We start from the raw sequence: 23,869 nt of genomic DNA on the forward strand, positions 1-23,869 counted from the left end.
CGTGCATAAACATGCATGCACACACATGAACAGAGCACACAGTATGTGCAAACATGCACACATGAACACACACATGCACACCCATGAACAAAAGCACACACATGCACGCACATCCATGAACAAAGCACACACACGTGCACAAACATGCATACACACATACACATATGTACACATGCATGCATGCCCACGAAAAGCACACACGCATGCACACACAGGCACACACAGGCACACATGTGTACACATACTGCTGAGTCTCTGCACCCCTTCACAGTAGATCCACTTTGGGACTTCCTGGTTCTGTGGGTCCATGCACCTCTCTTTTCCTCGCTTCATCAGCGTGGGCAGGTTTCTGTTACTTGGGACCAAAGACCCCTACCTCCGATGCTCTTCATAGGGTCACCACAGACACCTTGGATCTGTGAGGTGACCTTTTCTTCACCGATCCAGTCCACCCACCTGTGTCACGGACAGAAAGACCTCAGGCTCACAGAGGTGACCTGTAAAGATGTGAAGCAGGCTGGGCGCGGTGGCTCATGCCTGTCATCCCAGCGCTGCAGGAGGCCAAGGAGGGTGGATCACTTGAGCCCAGAAGTTCAAAACCAGCCTGGCCAACGTAGTGAATGCCTGTCTCTAAAAATAAAAAAGTTAGCCAGGTGTGGTGGTGCATGCCTGCAATCCCACCTCCTTGGGTAGCTGAGGCAAGAGGACCTGTTGAACCTGGGAGGTGGTTGCAACAAGCACGGATCGCACCAATGCACTCCAGCCGGGGCAACAGATTGAGACTCTGTCTCAAAAAAAGTACGTTTTAAAGCATAGTTGCCTGTCCTGTAAAAGTGTTTTCAACTTGAAGCAATCTCAGTATTTTAAAGTTCAGAATCCAGCCCCCACCCCACGCCAGATGCACAGAAGAGGGCTGGGGGTGGGCAAGGGCATGGGGACCTCCAGGGACCTCGCGTTATCATGCCAAGTCCAGGCCCTCCCACATTCTCTCCCTGCAGAGCTGTCGCTGCCGTCCATCTGCTCGTGGAGGTGAGCGTTGGTCACTGGCCATGAAACCCTCTGTGAATTTTTTGAAATAAAAATGATGATAGACAGTTGCAGACTGGAGCAGTGGGATGCTGTGCTGTTTATGCTGTGAGTGAATCATGTATTTTGTCCATTTCCAGAGAACGGATCTTTCAGATGTTTACATAATAAAGATCCTTGTGGAACTCAGGGTCACGAAAGCCAAGTCAGTGTTTGTTTCAGGTGTCTGAGCGGCTTGCAGTTTTCTGTCTTTGGGCTTGAGAGGCATTGCAGGTTCCTCGCGTCGGGGTTGCTGCTTTTACACGGCTGGTGGAGGGGAGGGGTGGTCCTCAGGAGTGACCTGCATAGGCTGTGGCTGGGGGTGGGGTCAGACAGCCCTCGGAGGCTAGAGGGGCTGTGGTGGGACTTTCCATCAACCCACGATTCCAATTCCACGTGACGAGTTAGGGTGGGCCTCGCCTCGCCTTCACGCTGTGTGTTCCACGCATAGAACACCAGCCACACGGCTAACATTCCTCCTGGCATTTCCTCAGTGCTAGGGAGGAAAACTGTACAATTTTTTGCTTTAAAATGACATGATTATTATATGATGGTATTTAAAGTTTTTTGCTTTAAAATTGTTATAAAAGATTTCAAACACTCAGCATCGTATCAAGGATGACATAGTGAAGCCCTGTGGACCCGTGAGCTGGCGTAAGAATACCACGTTACCGGGACCCCGTCTTAGTGTTGCCCTGCCTTCCTCCCAGAAGGGAGTCTCCTGGGTGCAGGTGTTTTTTGTTGTAGGTGTTTTTCTCTGTCCCTTGACATTTCCTTCAGAAAAAGGTGAATTCAGGAGTGAGTCTCCACTCACCAAAGGATTCCCCCACGTCTGTGTGGCCTGGGAGGTACGTGGACACCTGTGGACACCTGGCACGGTGCTTGGTGGTCCTGCATGGGGAAGTGGTGCCATCCACCTCCCTGAGCCCAGCACAGTTACCTTGTCAGCAAACCCAGGGTCACAGCGACACCCCTTTGGAGGACTCCTGGGAGGGTGGGATGGGCTAGCACTCGCTCCTCGGGTCAACAGGAAGTCGCCTTAAACAGCAGCGGTTATGACTGCACACCCCCGCTTGGGCACCGTCAACCCAGGGACAGGCAGGAGAGGTGCTTCCAGTGGCTCTTGGGTCTGCTGGGGGCTTGTCCTTGTCCTTAGGACCATTATAGCGTTTTCCCAGACAGACAGCCTGGGCTCCTTCCTCAAAATAAAAAAGCAAATGAAAGGGGTTTCTTCATCAACTGTTTAGCAACCCAGGAGGGAAAAAGCAATCAGAGACGTGGAAACAGCCCTGGGGGCCGCCATGCATGGGGCCGTGCTTCCCTGCGGTGAGCCCGCAGAGGCCAGGACCACACCGGCAGGAGCTGCACCCGCCTGGGAAAAGGGGAACAGGAAAAGCATGGCTGGTTGAGCAACTCGGAGTCCAGATTGGGCCGAGGCAACCACAAGCCCATGGACGCCGCAGCGGGAGGCGAAGGGGCAGGAAGCGCCTTCCACAGGGCCTGCTGCAGCTGGGTGGGTGCCGAGGTCCCCTCCCTGCCGGGGACACTTCTCGGGACCAGCCTGGCCCATTGCACCCCCGGGAGCCAGCAGCGATTGGCCTCAACAAGCTGTGGCTGCAAAGGGTGGACCCCTGAGAGAACAGAATGTGGGCAGGACAGGGTGGGACGGGAGAGGCTTGAAGGCCCGTGGCGGGGTCCCCGGGCAGCAGAGGCGCAGGCCCATGTGGGAAGGTGGACCGGCTCCTTTGCAGACTGGCTGCCTCCTTCATTGCTATTTTGACCAGCACTGTGTCCATTTGGGATGGGAGCCCAGCCTTCAAACTGAGGGCCAGACAGCTGGAGCAGAGCCCTGCAAGCTCCTTGCTCTGGGCGGACTGCCAGCCTGCCTCTCCCAGGAAGCCGCTGGGCTCTCCGGAGTGATATTGCCAGATCCCTGCCCTGGTTACTTCCTGACATCCTCTCTCCTGTTCCTGCCTTGGGTGGATGTAATTTACTTATAAAACTCTAAAGGGGGCTGGGCATGGTGGCTCATGCCTGTAATCCCAGCATTTTGGGAGGCCGAGGTGGGCAGATCACCTGAGGTCAGGAGTTGGAAACAACCTGGCTAACGTGGTGAAACCCCGTCGCTACTAAAAATGCAAAAATTAGCTGGGCGTGTTGGTGAGCACCTACAGTCCCAGCTACTCGGGAGGCCGAGACAGGAGAATCGCTTGAACCTGGGAGCCAGAGGTTGCAGTGAGCTGAGATTGCGCCACTGCACTCCAGCCTGGGCGACAGAGCCAGACTCCATCTCAAAAACAAAAGCAAACAAACAAAAAAAACTCTACAAGGAACCCTGCCAGAAAAGGTTCAGAAAAAGAAAAGCCATGACTGCTTACCCCACTGTCTGAATAGCTATTGTAATTTTGGTATATTTCTTTCCAGACTTTTTTTCCTAATGCCTATTTTGCATATAATTGAAATATCATAGACAGTCGGGCAGCCAGATTTTCCCCACAATCCCATGAGAGTTTCACATGCCGCTGTTTCCTGCATTTCCTCATCAGCCCTGATGGATTTGGATTGCTGTTTTACTCTCAAGTTTTCTTTTTTTTTTTTTCTTTTTTCTGAGACAGAGTCTGAGCCCTACTATGAAGTTTTAAAGGAAGCATTCTGTATGGAAAATTTCAAACACAGAAAAATGCAGTGGATACTCAAAGATCTCACCATGCTTCCACACCCAGTTTCAATGGTAATTGGCACAGCACTCACCCACCCTGGTATTTAAAAATTATTGTGGCAAATAGCCTAAATTTTACCATTTCAACCACCTTTTTTTTTTTTTTTGAGATGGAGTCTCGCTCTGTTGCCCAGGATGGAGTACAATGGCACAGTCTCAGCTCACTGCAACCTCCACTTCCCGGGTTCAAGCAATTCTTTTGCCTCAGCCTCCCGAGTAGCTGGAACTATGAGCGTGTGCCACCACACCTGGCTATTTTTTTTTTTTTGTATTTTTAGTAGAGGTGGGGTTTCACTATGTTGGCCAGGCTGGTCTTGAACTTCTGACCTCATGATCCGCCCACCTCAGCCTCCCAAAGTGCTGGGATTACAAAAGCAAGCCACCGTGCCTGGCCCCCTCAACCGTCTTTAAGTGCACACCTCAGTGGCATTAAGCACATTCAGGTTTCTGTGAGACCAGCACCACGTTCATCTCCAGAACCTTTTCATCTTCTAAACTGAAGCTCTGTCCCCATTAAACACTCACTCCCACCCCCGTCCCCCAGGCTCCGAACGCCGCCATTCGGCTTTCTGCCGCTACGATTTTGACGCCTCTAGGAACCTCATAGGAGTGGAATTATAGTATTTGTCCTTTTGGTTTGGCTCATTTCACTGAGCATAATGTTTTCAAGGTCCATCCAGGTCATAGTGTGTATCAGAATTTCCTTTTCAAAGCTGAATAATATTCCACCATCTGAATATCTGAATATATCACTCTGTTTATTCATTCAGCTGTTGATGGACATTTGTGTAGTGTGACCCTGGTGTTTTTAAGCAAATTTCAGACATCGTTTTCTTTCATCCATGAATGTGTCTAAGTAGTCTTAGAGAAGAAGACTTAAAAAAAAGAGAAACCTGGCCAGGCACTGTGGCTCGTGCCTATAATCCCAACACTTTGGGAGGCTGCAGTGGGCAGATTGCATGAGCCCAGCAGTTTGAGACCAACCTTGGCAACATGGTGAGACTCTGTCTCTACAAAAAGTTTAACAATTTGCCAGGTGAGGTGGTGTGCACCTGTAGTTCTGGGTGCTCAAGAGGCTGAGGTGGGAAGATTGCTTGAGCCCAGGAGGTTGAGGCTGTAAAGAGCTGTGGTCCTGCCACTAAACTCCAGCCTGGGTGACAGAGTGAGACCTTGTCTCAAAAAACCAAACAGGCTAGGTGCAGCGGCTCATGCCTGTAATACTAGCAACTTTGGAGGACGAGGCAAGCCAGTCACCTGAAGTCAGGAGTTCGAGACCAGCCTCACCAACATGGTGAAACTGCATCTCGACTACAATGCCAATCAGCAGGGCATGGTGGTGTACACCTGTAATCCTAGCTACTCGGGAGGCTGAGGCAGGAGAATTGTTTGAACCCAGGAGATGAAGGTTGCAATGAGCTGGGATCATGCTGCTGAACTCCAGCCTGGGCAATAGGGTGAGACTCCATCTCAAAAAAACCAAAAACTAAAAAACCTAAACAAACAAACAAAACTCAGAAAAAAAAAACAAACCCTTCACAACCATATCATCATTCCATGTAGACCATTTAACAATACTTCCTTTATATCATCTAACATCCAGGCAACAGTCAGGTTTCGCTGATTTTCTCGTGAACGCCTTCCTAAAGTTGGTTTGTTGGTTTACTTGAATTCAGATGCGAAAAGGTCGATGTGTCTCTTAAATTTCCTTCAGTTCTGTCTTTCTAGCTGTCTGCTCATTGAGGAAGCTGGGCCAGTGTCTGGAGGCCGCCTCGCACGCGGGATGTGAGTGGGGGACCTCCCAGGTGCCTGCTGGCCGTCTGTCCCTGAGGCGTCCTGACTCAGGGCCAGTTTTCAGGGAGGACATGGCAGAAGCAGAGTTTGTCCCCCTCGTCCTTTCAGGAGGCACCACAGGTCCTTTGCTCTCTGTTCTGCCTTTGTTTTTTTCTCTCCTTCCATTTATTGCTACTGTTTATTTTGAAACCCTTTTGAACTTACAGAAAGATTATTTCAGAGAGAAGGCCGGGCGTGGTGGCTCAGGCCTGTAATCCCAGCACTTTGGGAGGCCGAGGCGGGAGGATGATCTGAGGTTGGGAGTTTGAGGCCAGCCTGACCAACATGGAGAAACCCTGTCTCTACTAAAAAATACAAAATTAGCTGGGCGTGGTGGTGGCACATATCTGTAATCCCAGCTACTTGGGAGGCTGAGCAGGAGAACTGCTTGAACCCAGAGGCAGAGGTTGCAGTGAGCCGAGATTGTGCCATTGCACTCCAGCCTGGGCAACAAGAGGGAAACTATGTGTCAAAAAAAAAAAAAAAAAGAATATTTCAAACACCTGTGTTCCCCATCCCCATCCCAGCGACCCCTCTTGGATTTCCCAGTAGATGGGCACCTGCTGCTGCAGTCCTATCCCATCCAGGGTGCAGGTGCACGTCCTGGCTGACCCCATAGCTCCGCCTCCTCACCTGGAGCAGTCCTGTCTTTCCTTGTGTCTGTGGCCTCGCCCTGTGTGGGTCTCACAGATTGGTTTTGTGTCAAAGCCCCTCAGTTTGGTTTTGTCTGATGTTTCGTGACGATGGGACCCACGTGATGCACCGTGGCTGGGAAAGCGCAGAAGGGATGCTGGGATATTCCCAGTGCACCTGCAGGGCACATGGTGGGGCCTGTCTAGCCCATGGCTCCGGCTTCCATTGCCTGGTGCACATGGCATCAGCTGGGTTCCTCCATAGTAACGCGCTTCCTCCCTTTGTTTTAATATGTTTTTGGGGAAAGATACTTTGGACTGATGCTAAATCCTGTTCCTCACTTCCCTTCGAGTGAGGGGAGATTCTGGCACCAAGGCTTAGTGCGCTGTCCAAGCCCCAGAGGAGATGGGGGGTGGCGGCTGTGTGACATGCGGGCTCCAGACCAGGCCTCGGCTTACCTCTGCCACCTTCCCCCCACTCCCACTCTTGAAATCAGATGCATGCAGCTCCAGCACAGGTCACGCGGGTCCCCTTCACCCCAGCGGTGAGTGAGTCAGTGAGGGGGAGGGCAGTTCTGCCCCTAGCCGGGCCTGAGCAGATGCCCGAGGTGGGTGCCAAGCTTACTGGGCCTGTCCCAGCCAGGGCTGCTGGGAGAGGAGTGGGCTTTCCTGCCACCCACGGTGGGGTCCCTGCTCCGCCGCGGCAGGTGGCTGGCTTGTGTGTAAGGAGCCTGCCTCTTCTGATGGGAGGCATTCTCCTGCAGAGAAGGTGGTGGGAGGGCTCCACTCACTTTATTCCACCAGACGGAAGAGAGGGAAACAGTGCCAGCGGATATCAGGTCAGATTTGGCTGCGTCACAGGAAGGAAGGAGGGAGGGAGGCAGAAAGGGACAGAGGGAGGAAAGGGGAAAAGGAAAGAGGAAAGAAAGGGGGATGGAGAGGGAAAAAAAGAGGGAGGAAGTTTTTTTTTTTCTCTAGACAGGCCATTCCTTCTAGAGAATGCCCCCTTTCTCCCCGCCCAACATAGTAAAACAAGAAAGCTCTACAGGTGTCTGCAGCAGCTCAGGGCTGACCACGGCATGGTCTGCAGTGCCTGCCTTCTCATGCTCCTCTGCCATTCCAGCACAGCACCTCAGGGGCTAAGACAGCTGCAGAGGCACCAGCCATCGTGTCTGCATTCAAGCCAGCAAGAGGGGGAGAGGGGAGACAGAGCCAGCTCTTCTGCTTTTAGGAGAATGCGTGGAAGTGATGGACTGCACTTTAGCTCTCCTGTCATTTGGTTCAGTGCTTAATGGTGGGGGCCACTGGGGCTGGAGGTGGGTGGCACTTTTGATTTCTGCTTAAGGAGAAACTCCTCCGCTTACCAGGAGTTGACCAGCGAGGGTGCAGCTGGAGTCCAGAGACCCAAGCAAGCTGGTGAGGAGTGATGAGCAGTGAAGGGAATGGGAGCTGCTCAGCAGAGAAGGGGCTTGGTGAGCGCTGTGGCCCTCAGCCTGCGACGGCCGCCTTGCAGAGAAGGGAGCAGGACCCTGAGTGGCTGGGGCCCAGGGCAGAAGGCGCAGGAGCCATTTCAACACCAGCAGCGTCTAGCAGGGCAGTGCAATGGATTGTCTCTGGGTATCTGGGATGGGTGTGGGGGAACCTCCTGCACCTCAATGTACCTCCAAGAATGTACCTCCTGTCCACGGAGGAGGTCCTGAACCACTTGGAGGGGAGGGTGAAAAAGAAAGAGCTCTGCGCTCTGAGCTCAGCTCCCACCCTTTCAGGAGCCACGGTCCTCCTGTGGTGCACCCTGGCCCTGTGTTGGGTGCTGTTCCACGAGCCTGTCAGGTGTCATCCACGCAGCCCTCCAGGCCCAGTGGGTGAGCCCAGCACCCTGCCGACCTGAGGCTGAGCACACAGAGGTGGGCAGCAGTCCGTGGCGTGCCCCGTGTCCACTGCTGGCAGGAGGCAGAGCCAGCGCTGGAACCTGGGCAGCCTTGACCAGCACTCACACATTCGTCAGGTGACTGGACCAGCGCAGAGACAAAAGTCGGCCAAGGTCGCAAGTGGTCTCTGGGCACGCACGGTCTGGCAGGACCACAGAGTGCATGGGCATAGTGGAGGCACAGGAACTCAGCTGTCCCGCCAGGTTGTGCCTGAGCAGCAGGTGTCAGCTGTGCTGCATGGTGTCCCAGGCTTACTGGCTGTGAGCAACCGGACATCGTAGGAGGGAGGCCCAGGCATCCCAGCAGTCTATGGGGCGTCTGCCTCATGCAGCTCCTGCTGTCTAACCCCGAGCTCGCCAAGAAGCTGCCTGTTTATGATGTGGCTTCTGAGCAGATATTTCAAAGCGAGGGAGTGTGCAGGTAACACTGGCAGGTGTATTCCAGGCCGTGACATGCGGAATGTTCTGTGCTGATCACCACGTCAGCGTCCTGGCTCCCTGTGCCGGTCTAGGGGACCAGGGTCTCTACTCAGTTCTGCATCTTTGAGGCTGGAAGATTCTGGAGCAGGACTGGGGACAGGGGACCAAATGTCACCCCACAAGGTCTCCTGGAGAGGATGACTCGACCCCAGCCACCCTGGGGCCCACATTCCAGATTCTTCTCTGCAGTGGCAGGTGCTGCTTGTCGGGGTACCAGGCTCCCCCCAGCCTTTCCGGAAGAGAGGGTGTCCCTTATAAATCATAAGCAGAAAATAAATAGCCAGGAATGCCCTTGGCAGACTGAGTCCTGCTTGGCTGGAGAGAGAGGATGAGGGCTCTGTTTCAGTGGGCCTGTCAAACAGCCCCGCACAGACGCTGAGCAGCCGCAGGCCCTGTCCCTGTGGGGGCCTGATGCATCTCGGAGAACAGGAGAGGCAGCCCTTGAGGGAAACCCGGGCAGTAAGTCTGGGCTTCCGGCCCTTCCTCTGAGCCCCTTTCTGCTGTGCAGTGGATTGGTTCAGAAACCAGAAGGGGTTTGGGGGTTCATGGAGCCCCACCTCTCTGTGGACAGGAGAGGAATGCAGCCCAGCCCTTGCTCAGGGCTCCTTCCACTGGTGATGCACTGGTGAACCGAACAATCAGCTCCCTTGGGGAAAGCCCCGATCGCCCAGTGCTTACTCATCACAGGGTATAAAAATCTCCACCATGGCCCACTGCACATCACTGCCATGGTGTCACTGATGAGGAGCTGGAATGAGGGGCCCAGAATGGGCTCTGGTGAGCGGGTGGGAGCTGAGGCCGGCTCCCCTGCCCTGACGGCTTCTGTGGGTCTAGAAACGTAATCTGCTGTGCTGCAAGTCACTTATCCTCTCGCTGTGATGCAGCGCACACGTGTGCTGGGGGACGTGACTCCTTACCCAGGGAAACCAGAATCGAAGGTCCCTTTGGAAAATTTTAGAGGTGTATCTTGAAGCCTGCCACAGGTGCGCCACCCGAGGACACGTGGTGGGGTTTCGGCATCCACTGCTGGGTGTGACAACTTTATGTCACAATTATGTAAGAGATCAGTCGTGGGGGCAGACAGGTCTACTAGAAAGCCTCCTGGGAGCTCCAGGACCTGCAGTGACCATGCCAGCTCATCTGTGCCCCTGCCCTGAGACCTGCTGTGCTGGAGGAGTGTCCAGTGGCCTCACTGCAATTGTTTTGACTCCAGTTCTGAATCTTTCATGTTTCCCAGTGAGCTGAGTAAAATTTGAATATAGAAAAGTGGGTAGAAAAGAGGGGTGAGCCACCACTCTGTGGCTCGAGAAGCCATTGCAACCCCATACTCTGTTCTTCGAGGCCGGACTTTAGAAACAGTGTCAGTGGCTGTGGAACAGGTTAGAGGGGTGAGCAAGGCGTGTGACGCAAGCTCAGCTGGAGGGAGTGTAAGGCGCAGCTCCCTGGAGCTGGTCTCAGCCCAGACCCTGGAATTAGCCTCTGTGGGGCAGGGCTTCCGAGGAGACAGCACACCAGACGGAGAGCTGGGAGGCACACTGCACTGGAGGATGTGGTGTCATGGCTCAGGGACTGTCCCTTAAGCTCAAGACCAGTGGCTCTTCTGTCAAATGGGGACCGTGACCCCCACCTTGGAACTGGGAGGAGCAGACACAATCAATGCCCGTGAAACTTGACTTCAAAGATTATTTCAAAAGCTACTATAAAAAGGATGAAAGTAAATTAGTTCAGCCATGTGGGAAACAGTTTGGAGATTTCTCAAAGAACTGAAAACAGAGCTACCATTTGACCCAGCAATCCCATGACTGGGCATATGCCTAAAGGAAAACATAATTCTACCAAAAAGAGACATGCACACATATGTTCAACATAGCTCTATTTACAATAGCAAAGACATGGAACCAACCTAGGTGCCCATCAGTGGAGGACTGGATAAAGAACATGCGGTACCTATATGCCAAGGAACAGTATGCAGCCAGAAAAAACAATGAGATCCTGTCCTTTGCAGCAACATGGATGCAGCTGGAGGCCATTCACCTAAGCAAGTTCAAGCAGGAACAGAAAACCAAATATCTCTTGTTCTCACTTGTAAGTGGGAGCTAAAACTTGAACACACATGGACATAAACATGGAAAGGATAGACACTGAAGACTACTACCAGGGAGGGGAGGAGGGGGCGTCGGCTGAAAAGCTACCTATTGGCTTTTCAGGAGGCTGGGCATGGTGGCTTATACCTGTAATCCCCACTTTGGGAGGCTGAGGAAGGTGGATCATGAGGTCAGAAGTTCAAGACCAGCCTGGCCAACATGGTGAAACCCCATGTCTACTAAAGGTACAAAAATTAGTTGGGCATGGTGGCATGCGCCTGTAGTCCCAGCTACTTGGGAGGCTGAGGCAGGAGAATCACTTGAACCCAGGAGGTGGAGGCTGCAGTGAGCTGAGATGGCGCCACTGCACTCCAGCCCCGTGACAGAGCAGGACTTCATCTCAAAAAGAAAAAAAATAGAAAAAAAAAAAAAGAAAAAAGGAAAAACTACCTATGGGTTGCAATGTTCACTACTGGGGTACAGTATACCCATGTAACAAACCTGCACACATACCCCCTGTATCTAAAAGTTGAAATTAAAAGACCCCCCAACCCCACAAGTATCAAAGCCAATAGGAGGAAGGCAGAAAACCTTATTATCAAAACAGGTTTCTGGCTTTTGAGCTGATTTAAGTTTCTCCCCAAGCTCTCAGGACCAGAGGGACTCGGGTGGAAGTGCTTTTGTATTTGGCTTTGGAGTCCAAAGTGTTTCCTGGAAAAAATACGAGTGACTGCTGTTCTTAGAATTCATCATGAAGTAAAACCTCAAGAGAATTAGGAAAATTCTATGTTTAGAAGAAAGAGGCAAATTATAAGAAAGTGTGTGGACATCAGGCATTCGGAAGGACAGAAGGAACCTCAGCTTCCAGGGGATGTCCTGGAGCTCCCAGGAATGCGCCTGTGTCCCCGATGCCTTCTGCAGAGAATGGCTTTGACGTGGAGAAGTGGAAGTGCCTTGGGGTCCTCAGCAAGTCCCTCCATTTCAAATGAGGAAATGGGCCCTGTGGATTATGTAACTCAGAATCATAAATCTTCGAGCTTGGCCACTTTAGGAGGCCTTGAGTTCAATCCTTCCCTACTCTCGTGAGAAGGCCTGGGCCCTGGCTTACTGCTCAGGCCTCTTGGTAGCCACAGGGGTGACTCAGGCAGGTGACATGGCTGATAAATCACAGGCTGGGCCCAGGTATTTAGTTTCCAGTGTGGCCTGGGGTCCTCTTCCTGGGGCCCTCAGCGGGGGTGGGGGGTGCTGGCGTTCCTGCCCTTTAATACTCAGAAGCCACTGAGCCATGTTCACAGCTGGCTTCCCATGGAGTGATGGGTACCAGCTCTTCCGGGATGGAACTTGGGGTGGGTCATTGGAGAGTGGGGACCGAGATGAGTTAGACCCCATGGCAGGTGGCGAGTGCAGTAGGGCGGCCGGGCTGTGCTGTGCTCCAGCTCCGCTCTGAGACTCCGTTCTGGGCCAGGAGCACCCAGCCCGCCACCCTTGTTGGTGAGCCTTGGTGTGCCCGGCAAAGCAGGTCCAGAAGCTTGTCCAGAACACTCAAGAGCAGTTGGCACAGTGCCCGGTGTGCCCCCGAGACCAAGCAAAACAGGATTCCTCAGTTCTTGAATGCAGGCTGAGCATTGATGGGGGTCCCAGAAGAGAGGTGAAATGTTATCGAAGGATCATCTCAGTTGCTGGGGTGCATCTCAGGTGCCCATGTGAGGCAAGGGCTGGTGGGGTAGAATTGTGTTTCCTGACTCGTTCTCCCGAGTACCACTGAATCCCCTTCGTCCAGCATTCAGCACACCATGTGAAGCTCAGAGCTGAGGGGAGGGAGCGTGGGACAGTGCCCCTGGTCCCCAGACCATTGTTCCCAGAGGAGGTCCCGGAGGCCCCCTCTCTTCTTCCCGCAGTCTTCCTCTGAGTGGCCCCGAGCCCCGGTCTGCAGCTGCAGCGAGCTGGTCGACAGGGGACAGCCCACTGTCTCATGGTGGCCAGGCTCTGAGAGAAGCCTGGAGATAGACAGGTGGGGAGGGAAGACATGGTCAGGCCCCCAAGGGGCGCGCTGATACCGGGAAAGGCAGGTGTTGGAGGGACGGTTGGTGAGCAAAATGTGAACATAGACGTGGCTTCCACTGGGTGCCCAGGCGGAGTCCCCAGGAGCCGAGCTCCCCCACTCCAGCTGGACTGTGCCACTGTTTTTCAGTTCCCCATGGAGCCTCCGTTCCCAGGGTTGCTGCTGGGGGAGCGGGCGGCGGCCCAGCCCAGCTGGAAGGCCCAGCCGTGGGTCTGTGGTCTCCTTGTGGCTGGCGTGGCGTGGGAGTGTGGGAGTGTGGAAGTGGGGCTGTGCGTGCCAGTGGTTGCCCGACCATGCACAGCCACATCCCAGCGGGATGGGGGCGCAGACACAGGGCGGCCTGGTGTGTGTGCTGGATTTCAGACAGGCTGTGGGTGCAGGGCAGGCAGGGTGTCCGTGATGCTGCCCCGGCCGGAGCCCCGTGCTGTGTGTTGCTGGGTAAGTCACCAGCTCCTCTGATCCTCCCCTGTAAAGCGGGGCCTTATAATCTCCACTGGAACATGGATAGAAGGAGCCAATGGGACAAAATGCCTGAACTCCTTAGCACGGGCTGGTCCGGAGCACGGCCCTGGCTTCGCCGTTTCCGGCCTCCCCTCACACGGCCTTCACTCCCTCTGGCTTTGCCCCCTTCCTTCCCCGTGGAGTCACTGCCCTCCCTCAACTCGGAGGAGCTGGGCCGCGTTCCCTCTAGGCTCTTCTCTCTGCAAACAGAGCTGGGCCCTGTGCCCTAAGGTGTCCTGAGCCATGCTGGGATTGCAGGAAGAGGGGCGCTTCCTAAAGTGCTAAAGGAAACGGTCTTTGTGGGGATCCCATCTGACTCGATGACCCCATAAGTCACCGAGGGTTGGAAGGGGAGGAAGCATTTTCGGGCGAGTCCTCCCGCGCCTGCCATCCTCTCTGCCAACCCCTACCTGCACTTCATTCTGCAAGCAGCCAGCCACACCACACACCCAGAGCTCAGGGTGACTGCGAGGGAAGTCCCCACATGTGTGAGCTCAGGTACATTTCCTGTTATCAGCAAGTACAAAGCAAGGCCGAAATCAGCCCCTTGCCATTCTCCTCCCCAAAGCGTTCTATGTCTGAGCCCATTTCTAGAAGTTCCCAACCTGGGCAGGCACAATCTTTTCTGCTGTCTCATCATGGGGACTCAGAGTCCACGAGCCATCCCTACCTTGGCAGAGGTGCCCAGATGACCTCCAGTGTTCTCGCGTTGGAAAGAGTTTTAAATCGCAGGGTCACAGCCTCCGCTTTGTGTCCTTGGTGTGCAGAACACTTGGTGATCCACAGTGGTCCCCAAAGTCCTGTAGAGACACAGGAGATGGGCCTTGGCCAGGCAAAGGCTAACACCCGGGAATGAGCCCAGCTGGGCGTTGGCCTGCTGGATAACGCAGAGCCACTGGGGAGAACTCACACCTCATGGGAACGTCCCTATGCAGCAGCCAGGTTCTGGACTGTTTCCTGTGACAACAGTTGGGGTGAGCCCCCTCATCTGAATGATCATCACAGATGCCCCCAGATCACTGGCCTGGCTTTGCTACACCAAGAATCAGTGACGTTTGGCTCCAGGGCTAGCGCATGAGATGTGTTCCTTTTCCCTCCCCTCTTTCCTTCTTCGTGCCAAAATGAAGGCACCCCTTCCACCTGGTCACAGATATCCCCCGCTGAAGCTCAAGGAAAGTCTTTCTTGAAGCCTTTGCTCACATGCCCTCCAGGCTGGATCAAACCCTTTGCCCAGAATTCAGAGGCACAGGCTGTGTGGGAGAACGTCTGCAGATCTGGGTGCCCGGCCCAACCCCACCACGTGCTGAGACATCACTCGCCTCTGAGCCCTTTTTCCCGGGAGAAGACAACTGAGTTCATTCCAAACATACAGCCAGATAGGAGGGAACAGGGTCCTGTGTTCTGTAGCACAGTAGGGTGACTCTAGTCAGCAGTCATTTATTGTATATTTCAAAATACCTAGAAGAGAAGATTTGGAATGTTTCCAACACAAGAAATGACAAAGGTTGGAGGTGATGGATATCCAGTTACCCTGATTTGATCATGCACATTGTATTCATGCACCCAACTGTCACATTACCCCATAGATATGTACGCTTATGTATCAATTAAGAAAAAATACGCAGGGTGCTCCTGTGGGGATTGCAGGCCCACTGGGCCAGGTTGGACATGGGCGAGGAAGGCACAGGGAGCCAGGAGCCTAGCTCTGCCCCTCCCTCTGTGAAGCCTGGAGAGTGTCAGTTCACATTCCTGGCTACAAAATTCCTAATCCTTCGAATGGAGGAACTGGGCTCTAAGATCCTTTTTAAGAGGCCCTGGGAATCTCTAGACACGATGTTGAAGAGCTGTGGCCACAGTCAAGTGTGACTTCTTCGGAGCTTTTTATAGGGTCGTGAATTATCCATCCCCTTGTCCACTTGTCCATGTTGCCAACTTGCTGTAGACCCTGCTGTGAGTTCTTTGGTGCTTCTGGGCATGTATGTGAATTAAAAGTCTGCTTTGTGGTATCAAGATTCCAAAGCCTGTCTTGGACATTTTAAAGCACCCAGGACAAGGGCTTTGGAGGTACAGGTTTTCTTTTGATTCCCATATATAGAATTTAAGACTAGTTTTTTTCCCACACAGGAACAGCTCCCGTGAAGCTTGCAGCTGTGTGGCTTATCCCCCGTGGGCAGGCACCTGGGTGTCTACGGGCTTCTTGTCAAGCCAGGCTGTCAGTGACTGAGAACTAACCCATCTGTCATGGGAGGTGTCCTTTCACCCTGACTGATTCGGCCCTGACTTTGAGTGTCAGAGGCTCTGCTTTGCAAGAAGAGAAGTGGCCGGTGGATGGGGAGGGTGCGTCAAACCATGGCTAGTGCCGCTTGGTTTGCTGAGGCCAATTCACTTCTACGCAAAGGGAAGCTGGGTCGTGTGCATCTCCTTGAAATACTTGGAGTGGGGAGAAAGCTTCAGACATGACATGAGAGGACGCAGGGGACATTCCACCCATACTATGTTGCTCAGTGTAGGTTTCCTGGGGCTGCCGAAACAAAGTACCACAAACTGCATGCCTTAAATCAATGGAACTGTGCTCGGCTTACATCTGGAGGCCAGCAGTTCACAGCTGAGATGTGCACAGGGCCGTGCTGTCTTTGAAGCCTCCGGGGAGGGCCTCTCCCTGCCTTTCTCCTTGCTTCGTGGGTGGCCAGCAGTCCGTGGCTTGTGCATGCATCACCCCAGTCCCCCCTGTGTCAGCACCCGGCCTTCCTCCCTGGGTCCAGATTCCCCTGTTCTTATGAGGGCACAGTCACTGGGTGGGGGCCCAGCCCAATCCAGCATGACCTTATCTGAACTTGACTTCATCTGCAAAGATCATATAGGAACTATCCAAATCCGTTCACATTCACAAGATCTAGCGGTGCACACTTCAATATATCCTTTTGGGAGTCACAGCTCAACCCAAAACAGAGAGGCAAAGTGAATCCTGACTTTTTGTTGCTGTTGTTGGTAATCGATCTAGTTTACACTTAGGATGCATTGATTTTGGAAATCCTATCAAGAAGCCTGGTGTGGCTTGCTTTACCAACGTATTGGTTTTAACCATTCTGGTGATAACGCTTGACCCACTTTAGGCACATGGATCTACCCATGTCAGCTCTGGAAACGGTGGGAACCCTCCCCAAGTCCAAGTTCCCAGGTGCCAGGCAAGGGCCGACCTTGGAGGCTGCCTTCCAGGGGCAGGGTCTTGGGCTGCTGTGTGAACTCTCCCCCCGCAGCAATGTTGCTGGGTCCCTCTGCCACCCCTTTGGACACCTCTGGCCACGCTGCCTCAGGATTTGGTAGTGTGGAACTCCCCAGCCCCCACCGGAGCATCCCAACACTCCAGTGCTGGCCTCCCATGCTCTGCTTTTGGTTCCTGAAAGTCCTGTCCATGCATTACCATGGGGTTACTTATTTTGACTTCCTGATGCTGGCTTTGCTCTGCCTTCGTCTTCATTTTGAATTTTTGTTGTTTTGTTGCATGTGTCCACCATGTACTTCCATACATCCTCACTCAGACCACACAGCACAGGGACTAATTCTATCACTGGTGTCACTGGTCCAACTCTGGCCCTTTTTCAACAGAAATGCCTAATTCCAGATCTTTTATAAATAGGTTGATTCCTTCCTTCCTTCCTTTTCTTTTCCCTCCCTCCCTCCCTCTTTCTTTTCCTTTTCCCTTCCTTCCTTCCTTCTTTCATTCCTTCCTTCCTCTTCCCTCCCTCCTTCCTTTTTTTTTTTTTTTAAAGACGGGGTCTCATTTTGTCGCCCAGGCTGGAGTGAGGTGGCAATCACGACTCACTGCAGCCTCAACCTTCCGGCCTCAAAGGATCACCCCATCTCAGCCTCTTGAGTAGCTAGGATTACAGGTGTGAGCCACCAGGCCTGGCCAATTACAATTTTTTTTGTTTGTTTGTTTTTGTAGAGTTTGTAGGTTTCCCAGGCTGGTCTTGAACTCCTGGCTTCAAGTGGTCTACGTGCCTCAGCCTCCCAAAGTGCTGGGATTACAGAGGTGAACCACCATGCCTGGCCCAAATCAGCTAATTTCTCCGTTGCATTTCACTGTCCCGAGTTTCTTAGGTGATGGAAATGTCTGTGTGCTGCTCTGAGGCTACTGACAATTGCGAAGCAAGACACGCCAGCATCTGCTTTGCAAGTGTGTTCCTGGAACACCACCTCCTCCCAGCCTCTGCTTCGTTGCTCCCAGGTATTATCACTTTGACCCCTCCATCACACTCTTTTCCTGTGATTCTGGAGCCAAGAGCACATTTGCTCTAGTGATATAGCAAAAGGCAGCTGCTGGGAGGAGGCTGCGCTGGAACTCAGTGACTAACATGCTCTATTTAAACAATGCAGCCACTTCCCTCTCTGAGGTTCTCAGCCAGCCTGCCTTCAGAGCGGACGTCTCAGGGCTGCGTGTTATCTCACGCTGTTTATGCGTCTGTGGGTTTTCGAAGGTCAAATGAAGGCTAAGTCTCATGTGGGATGGGAGAGACGGATGGGCGGCTGGAGCTCTGGGTGGTATAGTGAGCGCGTGTCTAGCTACAGACCTCGTTTGACAGGTTGAACATTTGCCGTTTGCTGTGGCTTTTAAAAAGTTCCCACTTTTAAATGCTGGAGTGCTGACAGAGGATTTGGGGGGTGGAGGAGGGCTCATTTCATTGAAATGCATTTGCCTGTAAAATAAATCCAGCATTGCCTTCAGTACTCTGAGTTGGTCAAGAATGACCCATGGGGCACGGCTGAGAGCAGCGAGTGGGGGGAGCCGACGCTGGCTGGCTGGAGACACCGCCGCTGGCCGCATTGCTGATTTGTGAGGACACGTGGATTTCCCTTCCTGGCCTGGTGAGGCTGCCGTCACATCCCGACTTGAGTAACACAGGACACAAGCTTCTCAGCTGGGAGGCAGCCTTGTGTTCTGAGCTCAGCGACACTGAACTTCTTCCTGTAGACAACTTGCTTGAATCCCAATTTTTGCCCAAGCGCCTTCGCCTGTTTTTCTTTTTCCTTAAGGCCTTGCCCTTAGAGTTATTATCAAGGAAAAAAAACCGTAGACCTGGCACAGTGGCTCACACCTGGGATCTCAGCACTTCGGGAAGCCAAGGCGGGAGGATCACTTCAGCCCAGGAGTTCAAGACTAGCCAGCCTGGGCAACATAGTGAGGCCCCATCTCTACAAAAAAAAAAAAAAAAAAAAAAAAAATTAGCCGGCCGTGGTCGTGCAAGCCAGTGGTCCCAGCTACTTGGGGGACCGAGGTGGGAGGGTTGCTGGAGCCTGGGAGGTTGAGGCTGCAGTGAGCTGAGATTGCACCATTGCACTCCAGCCTGGGTGACAGAGCAGACCCTGTCTCAAAAAAAACGTGGATAGTTTTGGTACACACATATTTACACACTGGCCAGGCAAACAGTGCGCCTGCAGGAGACCCCCTGGACCTTTCTCTTCCTTCATGCTGCTGTCCTGCTCTCCCTTCCTCCCACTCTTTCTTCCACAAATATTTATCAGAGTCCTTCCGTGGCTAAGGCGTGCTGGCCCACATACAGCCAGAATCACGAAAAAGCTAAACGTAAATATAAAGATGCCTCCTGGAGCTTCGGATGTCAGAACCCAAGTTAGCTGGAACCCAACGTCGCTGCAAGGCTAGAAAGTGAATACGGGAGGACCTCTCTTGGGACAAGGCAGGTTTTATCTGTTATAGAAGAAACTTCTGGCTTGTGTGAGTCACTCACTCAGGCTGCCTGGGCTCCCGGGTCTCCCCTTGGGACGTTGCACGGAGGAGGGATAAACGGATTTGCCGATTTCACCAAAATTGGTTTGAGGCATCCCGTGTGTACAGCCCTGGTCTGGCGATGGCTTTCAGGGCGCAGGAGAAGGTGTGCGGGCCGGTAGGCCTCTCTGAGAAAGATGACGGGAAGACGGAGATTTGGCAGCCATGGGCAGCCTGACTCTTTGCATTGAGCCTTGGAGCTGGCGAACAAGAACGCAGGTGGGGAGAACACTCAAGGTCACAGGAGAAGGCCAAGCTGGGAGGGAGCATCTCTAAGATGTGGTTGATTTCAGACACCAAGATTCTCTACAAATGGAAGAGCTGGCGGTCTTACAGCCAGCAAGGGGAACCTGGAAATATGATGTTCCAGAAGAGTGTCGTGAAAGAGCAAAGAAAATTCATCAGCAGATATTGCTGGAGCCCCAGACAAGAGGTTTAGGGTGGAACAGTGGCCTGGTGCCGAGGTCTGGAGGGAAGCCAGGTGGCAGAAAGATGTGCATTCACTTCTGAGTTCAGGGAGGAGGCAGAGGAAGGGCATCCATGCCATAGGGGTGGAACTGGCAGATTCCCACTCAAGTGGTGGAAACTGGGCCCTGCAGGGTGCTCTGTGCACTGCCCGGGGTGCCGGCGTGCTGGGCAGTCCCAGCTCACCCGGTGGTGGCTGCTTAACTTGAAACTGTGCTCCCTCCTAGTACTTTCAGAGGCTGAGGCAGGCAGATCCCTTGAGCCCAGGAATTTGAGACTAGCCTGGGCAACATGGTGAAACCCTGTCTTTAGAAAAAAATTTAAAAAAATTTAGCCTGATGTGGTGGTGCACACCTGTAATCCAAGCTACTTGGGAGGCTAAGACGGGAGGATCACCTGAGCCTGGGAGGTGGAGGTTGCCGTGAGCTGAGATCCCACCACTGCACTCCAGTCTGGGCAACAGAGCAAGACCCTGTCCCCAAAACAAAACAAAACAGAAAATAAATTATGCTCACTTTTCCTCTTAAAGGTGCAGCAGCTGGCACAAGAATGGACAGAGCCGCTTCACTCAAGACCGGAGACCGCCCAGGCACCCACCCAAGGGAGAATGGATGAACACACTGTGGCATTTTGTGCAGTGTAATGTCACTCAGCAGCAGAAAGGGAAAAATGACAACGTGGGTGAAGCTCGGCAAGGCTGTGCTGAGTGGAGGAAGTCCCACCCGAATGGGCTTCACTGTGCAATTCCATGTCTGTCAAGTCCCACACTGCCAGGTCCCCCAGGTGGTGGATAAAGCCCAGATGAACGGTGGTCGCTGTGTGCGTGGGCGGAGACTGAGCAGGAAATGGCAGGAAGCAGGGAGGGCTTCGGGATGTGGTAACATAGACCCTGATAGAGGTTGAGGTTACACAGGTATGTGCATTTGCCCGAATTCAGCAAGTACTTAAGCAGCTGTAAACGGATGTTGGCCATGAGCTGGCAATAGGCACACTAAGATACTAGATAGAGGAGGGGGCTGGAGCCTGGAGTCTGCTCTGTCATTTGTCAAAAAGCCAAAGTGGACGGATGGCTGGGTGAGGGAGGATGGGCGGACAGCTGCCTGACCCGGCAGGGAGGGCCAGTGTCCACGTGGCCTCCGGGTAGTGAGGACACAAGCCACACTGTGAGCTCATCTCTGCGTTGCTACGTGTTTGAGATGTTCATGCTGAAGTGTTGGGGGAGTGTCCCAGGTGGGATAATAAATACCTCATCGCCCCTACACATAGCCCGCCGGCTGTCTCCCAGCAAGATCCAGGGACGAAGAGGGCACTGTGGATTCAGATGGGTCAGGAGAGGACCTTCCAGACCGTGGGTTCTCTGCAAACCCGCAGCCTGGGTCTGGTGCCCACCTCGTCCTGCGGTGTCTCAAAGGTGTACAAACGTGGTGTGGTGTTGTGAGAAAGTAGAATGCTGGCTGCTGGGGGTTGGGGGCTGGAGGTGGGACTCAGCGTTTAACCCGGACGGGGTTTCAGCTTGACAGGATGAAGAGAATCTGGAGATGGCCAAAATCGTGCCACTTTGACCTCACTGCAACCCTACGGAGTAGAACTGTTACTTTCCCTGTTCTGTAGAGGAGGGCGGTGATGCTCAGAGAGGTCGAGGGACTTGTCTGAGACCATGACCAGGGGATGGCGGGACTAGAACTTGAACTCTTGCCTCTACGGTATCTTGGGAGCTGGGTACCACTTGGGACCACTGAGTCTTCAATTACAAGAAGGAGGAAGGATAGTTCAATGTCTCCCCTTACCAGCAGATGACAGAATGCAGTGTCCTTGCTGCTAACACAGGAGTAGGTCTCTTCTGCAAGACAGCCTGCTCCATCCTTTGCCTTCACCTTCACTTGGTTGCTAAGTTTGCAGACAGCATCATCCGCACCAGTTTCCTCCTCTCCTCTCCTCTCCCCTCGCCTCCCCTCCCCTCCTCTCCCCTTCCCTCCCGCCCTTTGGCACCGTCTCTGCTCTTCAGTCCCACAGTGTGGGCACACCTCTACAGAAATGGTTTATTGGAAAGTAAAGTGGGGGTTTGTCCATGGTAGACGTGAGTTCAAGTTCTAGCTCCATTATCCCTGGTCATGGTTTCGGACAAGTCACCCGGCCTCTCTGAGCTTCACCCTCCTCGTCTACAGAACAGGGACAGTAATAGTTCTACTTTGTAGGATTGCAGTGAGGTCAAAGGGAGGATATGTCAGAAAGTGACCTGGACTTCCTGGGCAATGCACCATGGCCTGCGCTCTTACTAACCCGCCTTCTCCTCCACACCAGAGATGTTCTAGCTGCAAATCCACTGACTTTCCTGGAGCATTTGAGGTTAACCTTAATTGAAGTCAGTCCTTCCCTCTTGGCTCCCAAGACTCGGCATCAACTTCCTGACACTCCCTCCTCCCCGGTCCTACTCATCCACCTGAAACTCACCATGTTTCACATTTTTTCCCCTCCCAAGTGTCCTGAAAGAATCCAAAGCTCATTTTTTTTTCTTTTTTTTCTTTTTTTTTCTGAGACAGAGTCTTGCTCTGTTATCCAGGCTGGAGGGCAGTGGCATGATTTTGGCTCACTGCAGCCTCCATCTCCCGGGTTCAAGCAAGCTCTCAAGACACAGTAGAGGCAAGAGTTCAAGTTCTAGTCCCGCCATCCCCTGGTCATGGTCTCAGACAAGTCACTCGACCTCTCTGAGCATCACCGTCCTCCTCTACAGAACAGGGACAGCAATAGTTCTACTTCGTAGGGTTGCAGTGAGGTCAAAGTGGCATGATTTTGGCTCACTGCAGCCTCCACCTCCAGGGTTCAAGCAATTCTCCTGCCTCAGCCTCCTGAGTAGCTGGGATTACAGGTGTGCGCCACCACGCCCAGCTAAGCTTTGTATTTTTAGTAGAGATGGGGTTTCACCATGTTGGCCAGGCTGGTCTCGAACTCTGACCTCAAGTGATCTGCCCACCTTGGCCTCCCAAAGTGCTGGGATGACAGGTGTGAGCCACCGCGCTCGGCCTCAAAGGGTCACGTTTTCCGTTTCCTTCTTGCATCATCAAGCTCTCCCCATCCACCTCTCCCCCATGTTCCTTGAGGATCATTTCAGCACCTCTTGGCTTCTGATCCCACAACACTGCTTTTCTGCTACCGGGGGACAGATATTCTCCAAACCCAGCTTTTGTCCCATCACGTCCCTGCTCAAGAACTATGAATAGCTCCCTACTGTAGGAAGTCTCAACTCAGTTTGGCCCACAGTGATCTACACACCATGGTCCCATCTTACCGTTCCACTTACTCCCCACTTCCTAAAAAGCAATCTAAGTAACACAAATCAATTGTTGAAAATTAGAAATAGAGGTAGAAAGTGGGAAATAAAAAAACCACCCACAATGCTACCGCCCAGAATAATGACTGTTTAACATTTTGATAAATAATCCCAGAACTTTCTTAATGCATATACACAGCCACCATTAGCATATATTTATTTTAAACACAGTCAGAATGGAACGCTGCCTTGGGGTGGGACCTCCCTCTCCTCTTGGTACAGTATGGTGAGTGATGAGGTGGCAGTTGCCCTGGATGGTCTCCGACAAGTCACTAACCCCTGATGCACTGAACTAACCTCCTGTCTCTGACACTCACATTGTGTTGTGTGTTTTCTGTCTACTGCCCTCCCGCCTAGCCCACTTTTTGCTTTCAGCTTTGTTAAGTATTTTGACACCCCTGAAAGCCCTGTTCCTGTTTTATTTATTTATATTTTATTTTATTTTTTGACTTGCACTCTTGCTCTGTTGCCCAGGCTGGAGTGCAGTGACATGATCTTGGCTTACCGCAACCTCTGCCCTTGGGTTCAAACAATTCTCCTGCTTTAGCCTCCCAAGTAGCTGGGATTACAGGCGCCTGCCACCACGACCGGCTAATCTTTGTATTTTTAGTAGAGATGGGGTTTCACTATGCTGGCCAGGCTAGTCTCAAACTCCTGACCTCAGGTGATCCGCCTGCCTTGGCCTCCCAAAGTGCTAGGATTATAGGTGTGAGCCACTTCCCCCAGCCCTGTTTTTTTTCTTTTTAATCTACTTGTTTGGAAGATATAGATTATGTTTCTATTATTTTAGCTGTTACCCTTTTTATTGATTTATATTTTTAAAGAAAAGTGCATAAAATAAAAATGTACAGGTGGATGCATTCTTAGGAAGCACCCCTAGATCAAGAAGTAACTCTGCCCACATACAGAAGTGCCCACACGCACTTCTGCATCCCAAGTCTCCTTGCCCAGGGGAGCCACCCTGAGCTTCCGGGACTTGGTCTCTTATTTT

General features: G+C 52.7%; 1 protein-coding gene across 1 annotated transcript in view; it reads right to left on the bottom strand.

Moving 5' to 3' along the window:
• LOC108314629 (keratin, type II cytoskeletal 8-like) overlaps nucleotides 1–23,869 on the bottom strand; it is a 53,769-nt gene that overhangs the window by 12,752 nt on the left and 17,148 nt on the right. Inside the window, exons 2-4 of the mRNA XM_017543586.2 lie at nucleotides 19,153–19,285; nucleotides 12,588–12,734; nucleotides 377–456 (exon numbers count right to left, since the gene is read on the bottom strand). Of these exons, the coding sequence (XP_017399075.1) occupies nucleotides 377–456; nucleotides 12,588–12,734; nucleotides 19,153–19,285 (360 nt within the window). The remainder of the gene's footprint in view (nucleotides 1–376; nucleotides 457–12,587; nucleotides 12,735–19,152; nucleotides 19,286–23,869) is intronic.

The sequence above is a fragment of the Cebus imitator genome, unplaced genomic scaffold, assembly GCF_001604975.1.
Source record: "Cebus imitator isolate Cc_AM_T3 unplaced genomic scaffold, Cebus_imitator-1.0 Scaffold159, whole genome shotgun sequence".
In the NCBI taxonomy this organism is placed as follows: Eukaryota; Metazoa; Chordata; class Mammalia; order Primates; family Cebidae; genus Cebus; species Cebus imitator.